The sequence below is a fragment of the Sinocyclocheilus rhinocerous genome, unplaced genomic scaffold (genome assembly GCF_001515625.1).
Source record: "Sinocyclocheilus rhinocerous isolate Xijiao unplaced genomic scaffold, SAMN03320098_v1.1 scaffold798, whole genome shotgun sequence".
Lineage (NCBI taxonomy): Eukaryota > Metazoa > Chordata > Actinopteri > Cypriniformes > Cyprinidae > Sinocyclocheilus > Sinocyclocheilus rhinocerous.
In genome coordinates, this window is record NW_015635037.1 from 254,209 (window position 1) to 267,532 (window position 13,324).

Genomic DNA, 13,324 nt, shown 5'->3' on the forward strand with positions numbered 1-13,324 from the left:
GTCATGACATCTAGTAATTCTGCTTCTCGACCACAAGGTGTCGCCATGTTGCAAAAACACAGAGGAACTCTGGGCTCCTCTCCTCTCAAGAACATAATACAGGTAATGCAGCTCTACACTCATCTATGGTACATGTATGCAGTTATTATTTGCTTTAACAATAGGGAAAACATTTAGCTATTTAATATTCATGAAAACATACTCACAACATACCAGAATACCAAAAACAACTGAATTTACACCTGAACAAACCTAAATGTCCTTTCTTGACCTTGATGGTGATTTCTAAAGCAGTTGCAGTTGTATGCTGTATATCAGACGTAATTTCAGTGCAGTTATTTTCTCAGACCCTGTTCTAGCTGTTAGAGAGGATAATAAATGGATATGACATATCACACACGGTTATGCATGAATGCTAATGAGCATGTGCATGTTTTTAGGTCACAGATTGTTTTTGTGCAGTTTGCACGCATTGCTGTCATAGGTGAACATACAATATAGTGACCTTAACATCACTCATATGTGCATACCTGTGTGTGTGCACGTGTGTGTGTGTGTGTGTGTGTGTGTGTGTGCTGACTCTGCCTGACTGATGCAAAGCATGAGTTTATGTGTGTCAGTGTGTTGCTGTCTCATCCTTGCCGCTTTGCTGAGGCCCCCCCCCCCCCTCTCTCTATCTCTCTCTCTTCCTCTCCAGCATCTCTTGCGGCAGCAGCACTGGTTTGAGCAGCGAGACGGCTTCCTCTCTCCCCTCAGCAGATTCCCTCTCTCCTGAGCAGCAGCACAGCGTGTCTCCACTGCTCCTGGTTCTCTGCGTCCTGCTCATCATGATCCTGTGGGTGAAGATGGGAGAGGACTCTCTGGAGGAGCTCGTCAGACGACTTACTGTTATCATACATAAAATCGGTAGGAGGAGCTGTGACTGTGTGTGTGTGTGTGTGAGTGTGAATCAATCAGTAGTATTGGGAGAAATATATGGGAGCTGTAGCTCAAGGTTGTTTGCAGCTTCTGTTTGTCTTTGCTTTAGTAAATATTTGAGAATGTGTTGTGCTGATTTTACCTCTGAATAAATGAATCGTTCTGACCCATGAAACCACAACAGCTGTTATATTTAGATCTTTATGTTTAGCTGCTCAAAATTGTTGCTGTTGATGACATCACTTATAAGCCTGAAACTGAATTCCATCTGAATTAGAACTTTCTCAATATTCTCAGTTAAAAACAAAAAATTTGAATTTGAAATTGGTATTTTGAATGAGTTTTCTAATTAGAATTTAATTCAAAATGTAAAAAATTCAAAACACAAATTTAAGTTAAAATTATAAAATACAAATTTCAAATTCTAATTCTAATTTTGAAATTTGAACTTCAATTAGAATTTGAAATTGGTATTTTGAATGTGATTTTTTTTTTAAATTAGAAATAGAATTTCATTCTAATTAAAAATAATTGTGATAAAAATGAATCCGTGTATCATTCGATCATTCGTTTTTTTATATAATATTGAAAGTAGAAAAATTAGAAAACGGCTCCTTTTTCGTTTTTTCGTTTTTTTTCCAAAAAACGAGAAACGAGAATTCAGCTTAAATTTTTGTTTTTTGTTCATGGGTGGAAAAATGAATAAACAGCTTGAATATTCGATTTCTACATTTCTCGTTTTTTGGAAAAAAAACGAAAAAGGAGCCGTTTTCTAATTTTTCTACTTTCAATATTAAATAAAAAAACGAATGATCGAATGATACACGGATTAAAATGCCACCCTCAAAATCTAATTCTAATTTTGAAACTAGAATTTAAAATGGGTATTTTGAATTAGATTTTTTAAAAATTAGAATGAGAATTTTATTTGAAATTTGAACTTCATTTAAAATTTGAAATTGGTATTTTGAATGTGATTTAAAAAAATATAATTTGACTCTTTTTAAAATCACATTAAAAATGAAGTTCAAAATTCGGAGTTCTATTTAAGGCTGGCCGCACACTAGACGATTTTAAGCCCGTTTTGCACCCCCAAACGATCGGCTTGTCGCAAGCGATTTTTTTTGTCCAAAAAATCCTCTATTGTGTGGTGTCATTACGATTATTTAACTGCTCCCGATCGAGACGGAGCGTCGCTGAACTCAAATCGTAAAAATCGAACATGTTTGATATTTACAACTCTTGATCGGGCTGCCTCTGACGTGATACCCGCGATAGCCAATGAGAGCGAGCAAGCGTCACCTACCGGATGTTGCGTGCTTCTATAGCTGAAACTTGGCAGCCACAAACATGCCATGAAAGCAGAGAACATCACCCATATTCTTTCCTATACTTTGTTTTTCACTGTGAAACAGACCGAGAGCCAGCTGACAACGTTGATTGTCCTCTATTTGTTTTTCTTCTCTAGTCACGTTTGATCTCGTGAGTGTCCGTGAGATCACGTGTCACTGTGAAATCGTTCCTACAGTCATCAAGTGTGTGCGTTCAGAGGATTATAAGGCTAAAAATCGGTTGAACTGTCTCCATGTCTGTGGTCTCCCATGGTTTTAAAATCATTTAAGATTTGAAAATCGTCTAGTGTGCGGCCAGCCTAAGATGGAATTAAGTAAATTAGAACTTTTGAACTAGACATTGGATTTTGAATTTGAAATTAGAATTATGAAGTTATTTTTGAATTGCAATTAGAATTTTGATCTGTAGGTCCTCTTCCCTTGCTCTTTCTCACTGTGGGTAACCCTAGCTGTGTTTTTATGCTGTCTTCCTCCTCTCGTTCTCTGAGGAGTTCAGTTTGTCCTATTTCCCTACATCAGAGCAGCCTGCCACTGGCAATGAACTAAAAACACACACCAGCACAATGAAACAGCAAACACGCAAAGTGTAGTAACATCCTTTCTCACATTCAGTCTTTCAAAAACATATATGTCTGTAAATGGGTCATCCTTTAGTCAGGAGGTTTTGGCCTTTAGCGTTCTGGTGTATAAAGATACATGTTACTGTTTACACTGTGGTGAACTCACGCTCAACCTGCTCATGTTCCCACACTCACTTATTTGCTGAAGCACTACTAAATGAGATATCATTAGTTTCTTCCCATGATATGATTTCCAGAACACAAGGTAGCGTGAACAGGTATGCAGAATATTCATTTTATAAATGACTCATTTATGCCTATTTATCAGACTTTTATTTTGCTTTAAATGAATTGAGCAATGAACCACAGACAGAAGAAACATAAAAAATTAAAGTAAAATATTTGGAAGTATTAAAAATATTAAGCAGCACAATTGTTTTCAACTGATAATAATAAGAAATGTTTTTAAGCACAAAATCAGCATATTCAAATGATTTATGAAAGATCATGTGACACTGAAGATTGGAGTAATGACTATTTAATAATGAATATTTGTTTTTTTTATCAAATAAATGCTACCTTTGTGAACATAAGAGACCTTAAAAGCATTAAAAAAATTATACCGACCTCAAACTTTTGAATGGTAGTGTATATTGAGTCTAATCAGACCCAAATATTAATGTATAAATATATATTTTTATCAGTTATAAATATATGTAAAACATATGCAGAGCTGGAAATGAGCATCAGATGACCTGCTGTGTTTTTTTATAAGAAAAGAACCAGATTTTAGCTACATTGTGTGGATAAACTAATTGAAAATGTCTAGATTGTGCATTTATGAGAATCTAAAAATTCAGAAAGATTCGTGTGAAGGGTTAGGTTTAGAAAGAAAAAAAAAGAGATCAGTATTAAAACAGTAGAAGTCAATGTAAAGTTCCCACCATCACAGAAAAAGAACCCAGCTGGCTTTTGAATTGAAATGTTGAAATGTGGTTAAAATTGACATTATGTCAGCTGTTGTTTCAGTGTCTAAAAAAATAAAACTTAAATTTTAAAATGGTTGTAAAATACTAGTAAAAAAAATTCCAAAAATATTACAAGATCTGTACAAAATGGATGTTGAAACAACGCTTGCAATATCAGTGTTGATGTTGTTGAAATGCAGATTGGGAATATGTGTGTGAATTTTGGTGTGACCATGCTAGCAATTTTGTCCTCTATGTTGACCTGAGGCTGTGTCTCTCATACAGTATGCTGCATTATGTGTCTTAAAAACTTCAAGCGGAACCTGCAAGTGTTTATTGGGTGTTAAAAACTCAAAGAGCTAATGCTGGCCTACAGCTGTCTGCTCATGTTCACAATCTCTCACTCACACACTCACACATGACATATGTGTCTGCACTCATAATGTCACCTATTGTGCAAATCTGGCTTATCACATCTCCCAGATAGTTAGATGTGATCACAGATCTAAGTCAGAGGTAATAATAATAAAGATAAATCTTTGATAAATGATAAATCCTGATAAATCTTTACGACTGGTCTTATAAAAACTGCAGTGATCTGACCATTAAAGGAATAGTTTCTCTAAAAATGAAAATTCAGAAATTGGACCCCACTTACTTTATGAAAAGAAGCAAAGACATTTTTCAAAATGTCTTCTTTTGTGTCCTTTAAAAGAAAGAAAGTTTTACAAGTTTGGATATGAGAGTTTAATTTTTGAGTAAATTATCACTTTAACACACAGTTTAGTGACATGACTGAATCAAATGCATCTTCTATTGAAAGCAACATAGGCCTACATATTGCTAATAATTATAATAATTATTTGCTTGACAAAGCCAACACTTAACTATTCAAGCTTATTATAATTTTTTGAGACAAAGTTTCTAACAGTATATCTTGTCCTAGAGTTTTAAAGCTATGACCACCAAATTCAGTACAGACCTTCGAGATGTTCTGACTTGGTATGCTAAATACAAAACTACATTATAAACTTGCTAGCAACATGCTAAATCTTGGTAGCTGAAACATCCTGTGTGCTAAATCATGCTAGCAGTGTTGTAAAACATGCTAGCAACATGATAAAACATGTTAGAAACATGCTAGCAACATGTTATGTAATGTGCTAGCAATGTGTTAAAGCATGTTAGCAACATGTTAAAACATGCTAGCAGTGTGCTAAAACATTAACAAAATGTGTAAACAAAATGTTAAAACATGCTAAAACTTGCTTGCATTGTGCTTGCACAATGTTACAACTTTCCCCATCTGCGCAACTGGAATTTAAAGCTATCTTCTGCTAGTTAGCGAATCTATATTGATAAGTAACAGATTGGAGATTAAAATAAAAGCCAATTTGTCTCATTTTAAATTAATACTAAAAACTGAGATGAAACATTTACTTCAGTTAGAAATGTACTTTTACTATGGTAAAAAATATATAATCAGCGATATCTTCAAAAGATTTTTGAATTTTGGCACACTTTTTTTCCTCTATATGGTGTTGATATTGCAAATAGTAAATACCGTAAATTTGGTTATGCTGACGTGTGGAAATATTTAAACCACGTGTGTTGCAACTAACCCCTCGCGCTCCCCTACATGCTATAGACATGCTAAAACATGCTAGCAACATGTTTAATATGTGCTAGGGTGACCATACGTGCCATTTTCCCAGGACGCGTCCTGGCCAGGATTTGTTTTGGCTTTGTTTTCCTGTTTTCATGCTTGCTGAAGGTAATGATCGAAAAGTAGTTTGACCAATAACATGCAAGCATTGTACATAATGGACCAATCATGGCGTGTGAGAAGGTGGGATCTACGGTCAAAGCGATGCAATTACGCATACATATTAGGTGTGTTCGACTTAAAAACAGCGGCCAGGACGCGTCCTGGGAAAATGGCACGTATGGTCACCCTAATATGTGCTAAAATATGCTAGAGACATGCTAGCAGCACGTTAAAACATTACATGCTAATGTTAAGAAATGCTATTGGAAACTTGCAATGTCTAGAAACGTGGTCTGCTGCGGTTTCTTAGGAATCTTATGAGGTGTAATTGGGTCTGAAAAGGACAGGCTTTGTCATGTATGTCAACTTTATCTGTCTAGTTGTTTGATTTATAGTACTGTTTTACCACTGACATTATTTTTGGAAAGCTCTAAAAAGTCTCAGCTCAGGATATCCAGTAGCAGAAGAGTATAATACAATACTGATACAAATAGCAAATTTGTTATGCGTTTTATGATAGTTTTATGCACTTTTACCTCTGTTTAGCACAGATTATTATAATACGGCTCTAAATACTGTACTGTGTCTGTGGGTTGCTGTGGTAACGAGTTCTGCGGTCTTTCAAGAGGAGGCTGTTTTCTTCTGTAGGGTTACTTCCACCGTGGTAATAGGATGAGAACTAGAGGGCTAAATTACATGCTGTGAAGGCCTTTGCCCAAACCTTGGCAGGCAGTTTCTCTCTCTTTCTCCTCTTTTATCTGTGTTCTCTGAAGACGACAGTGCCAAGGGTGAAACAGGGAGAGATTCAGAGCAAAGAGAGAAACAGAGAGCGACTGTGTGTGAGAGAGAACGAGAGAGACAGAACTTCTTTCGGATAACGAATAACTGTGACCTGTCATATATGGTAGTTATGAACTGTATGTGTGTGTGTAAACTTCATTTGAAAATATAAGCACTGCTTGACCTTGCAAAATAATGTGTTGTATTAGCTAGGGCATTGCAAGGTCTAACCAGAACAATTAGGTCTCTGTGGAGCCATCTACATGCAAATATTTTTTAAAAGTGCATGATAAAAAATTTCATGTTAATGAAAGTGTACATTTTATATATGGTCATTTAATTGCATATACTGTATGAATTATACAAATCCACTTAAAGAAGCATGCTAGTTGTAGTCCCATGCATTATTTAGTGTGTGTATCCCTGCAGTCTGTGCTCTGGTTTATTTGGGTGAATGTAGGTGACTGTAAGAGGTGTGCAGGTGCTCCATACTAACCTTAAGATGGCTTATCCTGCTCTTCATCTCTCTGCATCTGACTCCTCATCACACACACGCACATACATTGGTTTTTCTATCATGGTAAAGACTTTGCATTGACTTCTATTTGAGTTTGTTTATTCCCTAACTCTATGCCTTTATGCATTTTTATATTTTCATACTACATATTTAGTATGTTTTTCAATCTTTCTTAGAATGTTTTTTGTTGTTGTTGTTGAGCATGTTTTGTTTTAGGATATTTAATCATTTAAAAGGATATTGTAACATTTCTGTTCTGTTTAGAGAAAGTTAGTCAGTTTGGCCCGTAAGTGGCGCACAAGAATGCTGGAGATTAGTGTCTGTGATTGTGTGTGTGTGTGTGTGTGTGTGTGTGTGTAATTAGCAGAGCAGAAGGGGATTTGTGCTAAAACTCTCCCTCCCCTCTCCTCCACTCTTCTTCTCTCCTCTGCAAGAATACGTGTGTGTTTATTGCGACAGCGTGCATGAATGCCGGGGTTGTTTCCTTACAAACAGGAGGTCCGAGATGCGTCTGCATGCAGCCTCTCTCTGCGGGTCCCATCTGACAGCGGAAGCCCTCTGAGACCAGGACTGGGCTGCTGTAGTCTTCCCAGCATTCTCTTGGATCAGATCATCCTGGCTTGGGATTTCATTGGTTTTGCTTGGTTCAGATTGCCCTGGTGCGGTCAGGACTGTTTTAGCATCGGTCTGGACCGAATGTGGATCAATCCGGATCGGTTTTGGGCTGGTTCCGAGACATCAGGTCGAACCGAGGCCAATCAAGACTGGTTTAGGTACATGTGGGAACCAGTTTAAATGTCTCTGCATGAGTTTCTTCGGGAGGGCCAGGACGCCCCACAGCGGATCCTGTCCCGACTGACCCAGCTCCTCTACAACCTATCGGCTACGGTCTTACAGGGGGCCCCCTTCTCTCCTTTCACAACCTTCAGCCGCAAGAGCTCCTGGAGGGACTGGAACGGTGAGAGACCAGAATATCAGTGTGTGTGTGTGTGTGGTGGAGTTGCTTTCAGATGGTTTTGCTGAGGAAACAGGATGGACATTGCTGACTGCCTCTGTTAGATTCTGAGTCATTCAGTTTTAGGACACTTTGTGAGCGGTTAAAGGAATAGTTCAACCAAAAATGAAGCTTCTGGCAACATTTATTTACCCTCAAGTTATCCCAAACTCATATGACTTTCCTTCTTCTGAGGAACTGCAACATTTTGAAGAATGTAGTACCAGTTGATCTTTTTCATGCAGTTTGAAAAAATGAGAACTGAAACTTTCAGGCTTCAAAAAGGATGCAAAAGTACCATAAAATTACCATAATTGCTTAAATTTAGGATTTTTTTTTGTTTTTTATTGTCTTGAAGGACAATAAAATAGTGCACAAGTCATGTGGACTTTATGATACTTATAATACTTTCATGGTGTCTTTAGTCTGAAAACTCCAGTCTCAATTTTTTTTTTTTTTTTGTATTTTGTAAATGCATAGAAAAGATTGACCCACACATTCTTTAAAATATCTTATTTTGAAGGAAAAGTATATACAAGCATGGTATGACATTAGGGTAAATGCCCGTTCACACCAAGCCGGACAACTATAACTGTAAAGATAAAGTTTTAATATGGTTCTAATTCTATGGAATTAGAATTGGAATCACTTATAAAATCATTTTTTCCAGCTAATAAACAATAAAGACATTAATAGCCAATCAAAGTCCACCTGACTTTAAAGAGCTTAAGCATTTAAAGCAGCAGACGACAGAACATTATAAACAGAACATTATCGTCCATTGGTGTGGATGCTAAAATTGTTATCTTTATAGTTATTGTTCTCAAGAACAGGCCTTAAATAAAGAATGGAATGGATGGAGCTATTCCTTGAACATGCTGTGGCCCCAAAACGTTATCTGTTGAAATTAAATTCTTGGGTGTTCAGATCATTTTTAGGGCCAATTTAAGTAAATGTTTGTGCATTTGTTTGTGTGTGTGTGTGTGGTTTCCTCGTGGGATTTCTCACATCATTGAGATGCATGTGGATGGCCCATTGGCCGGATCGCACTGACACACATCCTCTCTCTCTCTCTTTCTCTCTCTCGCTCAGACACTTTGCGCTAAAAGTTTTGTTTTCCACAGTAAACCAGTGCATCTCAGCACAGAGCTAGACTGGTATATTTAGGGAACACACATGGCATGAGCGACTGATAGACTTGGGCAAATAGCGTATCATCTCAACTTCTCAAAAAAGATATTCACACACACATACCCCCGTAACAAACTGAACAATTGCTTTGCTTTGCGTAGTCCACAGCGGACAAACTAGGGAATATACGCACTCAAAAACAAGGCACTGCAAGGACAGCTTGTGGCGGTATCTGTACTGGAGAACAGATGTCAGACGTCCTGAAATGTGAGTAAATCTCTGATCTTAAGCCGCTCTGTGTCTGTTTCTCGCTTGTAACAGGATGCCGCTTAAGTCGGAGTGTGTTTGTGTGTGTATTTGCTCTTTGATGTTTGACTTTCTGTGTGTTTAATATGAGACGACTCCCAGCATCCTTGTGATGTTGTCACACTCTTTTGTTCTGTATCTGCGCTATGCAGACGAGCTATTTTGGACTTCATTATCTGTCATATGCAGACTATCTTTTTAGGCTGATCTCGGCCCAGCGTTGGCATGAAGTTTTCAAAGTCTTATATTATTAGAATATGATGTTTATACGCCGCTTCTAGCCAGATTGTTCCTTGACTGTCTGCGTGTAGCATTTTTTAAGGCAAGCATCACTGTCACTATCGCTCATCAGTGTTATTTTTTTTATCATTGAAATACTGCTTATATTTCCTGATTTCATTTTAATTGTAAAGTTTTAGTACTTTTGTTGTGTTTTTTGTTATTTTAAAAAGTTTTTGTTTTTATGAATTGGTGAATATAATTTGACTTAGCCTATTTTAGTACATCAAGTTAAACTAAATGAAAATGAGAAATATTGCCTTGGCAACTAGCTGAAATAAAATTACTTTTTTATATTTTATTTTATTTTAATTAACGTTTATTTCATTTGAAGTAAAAAAAAAAAAAAACAGTTTTAGGTGGTTTTAGTTTTAGTCTACTATGACAACTCTGTTGCACATACTTAGTGTGTGATATATTTTGAGTTTGATATCTAGATTTGATATAAGTCAGGGCCACGTGGAGTTCTCCAGTATGTTGTAATGGTGTCTGGTAATGGTTAACTACACCTGCAGCGGTTTGCGTGAGGTCAAAGTATAATGGACAGCGGTTAGAGTGGTGAAGCGGTGCTGGATCCATTTACGTCTGTGTTTGTGTTTGCTGTGAGAAGTAAATCCTGATAATCAGAAATGGAAACAGTGTGCTGTTTCATCCATAAACCTGGGAGGACACAAACCAGGTACACGCAGACTCTGCAACAAGGTAAATGTGTTTGGATAACCTTTGAGATCTTGAGCTGAGCTTTGAGACTATGTGAGAAGTCTCTGACATGCAGAAATTTCAATGTATAACTCTATATGCAAAAATCTTAAATAATATGTAAAATAACTATAACAATTAATGTTACAAAATTAAATTGTAAATATGACAGTTGCTCATACTGTAATTATTTTTTTTTTTTAATTTATAGTAAAACAACAGCCGTGTTTGCCAGATTTTTACCGTAAAAATATAGTTGCAACATTTTAAACTTTACAGATATGTTTTTTACTGTACATTTAATTTCAATATTTTAGGAACTGAAATAATTGTAATAATAATTTTACTTTAAAACATACTGACAACCACCTTAAACGGATGGTAAAGAGTTCATCAGAAGCTCAAATTAATAGGTGCCCAAAAACCTGTGACACTAAAACAATGCAATAAATATTAATTTAGCAACTTAAGAAAAATAAAAAATGAGATGTCTATACTATCTTAATTGTTTTTTCATTTGTTTTGTTAATATTTGAAAAATATTAAATTGAGACAAACTACTGAGTCTTAGTGTTTCTCAGATATTATAAAATACCCCTATAATAAATTCTCAAATTATGCAAATCATTTCAAAGTAACAATCCACATGTTTAATTATTGCAAAATATTCTTTTTAGTTTTTTTTTTTAATTATTATTTAATAGTTTTTCATTTATCCATTTAGAGTATACATATACCAGTTTGTTTGTTTCCTGGAACTCAAATCCCTGAACCATTCTTAACCAATTGAGCTACAGAAACTTTGTAAATAGTCCCATTTGTTTGTTTCTTTCTCTTTTTTTTTCTTCTTTTGTGCATGTGTTTGAAAATCTGATGATAATGCAAATGCTTGTGATAGTGCCTGAAATCACAGGTGAGATAAGAGACAGATGTGTAATGTGTTTGTGTTCGAGTGAGCAGCTTTGTTGTGCATCTCAGATGGGCGTGACTGAGAAACAGCGTCACGTTCCTGACTGCAGCACTCACACCTGAGAGAGAAAGATAGAGCGTCAGAGAGCGAGAGACAGATCGTGATCATTCAGGGAGTGAATATTTGCAATGTGAGGACAGACAGGATGTGACAGTAAAAGGGAGAATGATTGAGGAAGGTAAGAAGAGCAGGGCAGATTGAGGCCGAGTGAAGGAGGTGAAATGATCCTGACGGAGGAGACTGGGACGCACCTCTGCAGGAGCTGGGTGAAGATCCCTTTAGAGGAAATGGAAAGTTTCTTCAGGTTCACTGTTTGCTGTGAGGGGCTAAATTGTAAGTTGCTCTTGTGTCATGTGCTTAGAAGATGAGAAGTGTTTGTGTGGCACTTTGTTGTTTTTCCCAGCACTTGTATCATGATGTTGTTGGCAGTGATGTATCATGGGATGCTTTCAGGGTGATAATACATCTGCAATTTGAATACATGTTGTTAGTATCTGATTGTGTGACACTATTGCTGTCAGATTTAAAAAGCTGAATACATTTTAAATTCCCTGCATGGATCAAGCAGCCAACATTTCACTAAAGTAAATTCAAATTAAACAATTAAATGTCATTTTAAATTACAAATCATTATTTATTTACTCATCCTCATGAATTTCCACACCAGTATGCTTCTGTTTTTTTTCTATGAGACAACAGTACATTTTTAAGAATTATTTTACATCTCTTACCATGATGCTCCATAATAACCAGCAATTATATTTTAGTATTATTTATATACTGTTCTGAATTAGTTTTAATTTTATATTTTGTTATGTGCTTTTGTCTTTTTTATAAGTTTTTTTAAATGATTCAGCTTTATCTTATTGTTTTAGTTTCTGTAATTTACTACTTTAATTGAAACTTCCAGTTAGTTGCCAAGGTTTTTCATCTAATATAATAATTTATTATATCTATATATATCTATATATTACAATATATACAGGTCAAGCTCCATAAAGAACAAAAACACCAAACGGCATCATAAAAGTAGTTGATCTGATCAAGTATCTGCTCCACTTGACCCTCACCTAAAGCTCTCATTTGTCATCAGAATTTTAAAATGATGGGGCTTGACAGAAAGGCAAATTGTTATTGAACGGCACAAGGTTAGTAACATTTCTTCCAGTGTCCAATGATTTTCCAATGCCTCACTGAATAAAATAACAGCATATGGAATTGAAATTATATGAGGGTGAGTACAGAACAATTTGTTTGTGTCGACTGTTCCTTTAAAGGGTAAGGTAACCAGAAAGACATAACAAGCACTATACTTAGGTTTGTTAGGTGTCCTTAGCCAAAGTTCAAATGCGAAGCATCTGACATTGCATTTGTCATAAGACTGTCAAACGTCTGTAGACAGGATGTTGTAATTAGATGCACCTGCTGGCTTGTTCCTCTGTGGGTGTGGTTCTTCAGCATGGCTTCTCTCTGTGACTGTCTGTCTCTGTGCTGCTTGAGTATTTTGCATAACCTTTGCAGTGGGAACATCACAACAAACATCAAACAAGAAAAGACTGAGCTCTCCTCTAACGCACATATGCGCCTGTGAAGCGGTAAGAGGACACAAGAGCATGTCTTTATTTGCCTATGGGGTTGGTGAGGTTTGCTTATAGTGTTATGAGGACACGGTTGATCTTAAATTGCTCTAGGTTTGGCTGTTTACACTGGATGAGCTTGCCTGGTTTACAAAGCCCAACCTTATGTTGATGAAACAGAGGCAGCCATTTTGGCTCTGAGCATCCACCATGTTGCTGTAGAGTTCTACTGTTTAAGCCACTCAGATGAGCTGTATGCTTGTGCGTTAATTTGTACTGCTGATCACCAGAGACTGAAGTTAAGGTGTCATCTCTCATGGGAGCAGAGGCAATGCAGTAACAAACTGCCAATTAACACACTTTGTTGAGAGCTGCAGTTCTACATATACAAGGCCACACTGTTAAATAAACCCCTGAGTGAATCATGTAAGAGTTGATTTTGTATATGCATCAATGCTAGGTGATCAGTACTAATACACTGTACAGTATAGTACGATTTATCAAT

At 36.4% G+C, this 13,324-nt stretch overlaps 1 protein-coding gene and 1 long non-coding RNA gene across 2 annotated transcripts in view; one reads left to right on the forward strand and one right to left on the reverse strand.

Moving 5' to 3' along the window:
• The first annotated feature begins 7,300 nt into the window (after positions 1 to 7,300).
• The window catches only part of LOC107746267 (guanine nucleotide exchange factor DBS-like), a 70,442-nt gene continuing 64,418 nt past the window's right edge, over positions 7,301 to 13,324 (forward strand). The window contains exon 1 of the mRNA XM_016560399.1: positions 7,301 to 7,821. Coding sequence (XP_016415885.1) covers positions 7,659 to 7,821 — 163 coding nt within the window. The 5' untranslated portion in view covers positions 7,301 to 7,658. The remainder of the gene's footprint in view (positions 7,822 to 13,324) is intronic.
• On the reverse strand, positions 11,093 to 12,831 carry LOC107746268 (uncharacterized). Its single transcript, XR_001640674.1, has 3 exons — positions 12,556 to 12,831; positions 11,494 to 11,708; positions 11,093 to 11,300 (listed from the first exon to the last, which is right to left on the reverse strand). It is a non-coding gene; the product is annotated as an uncharacterized LOC107746268 (long non-coding RNA).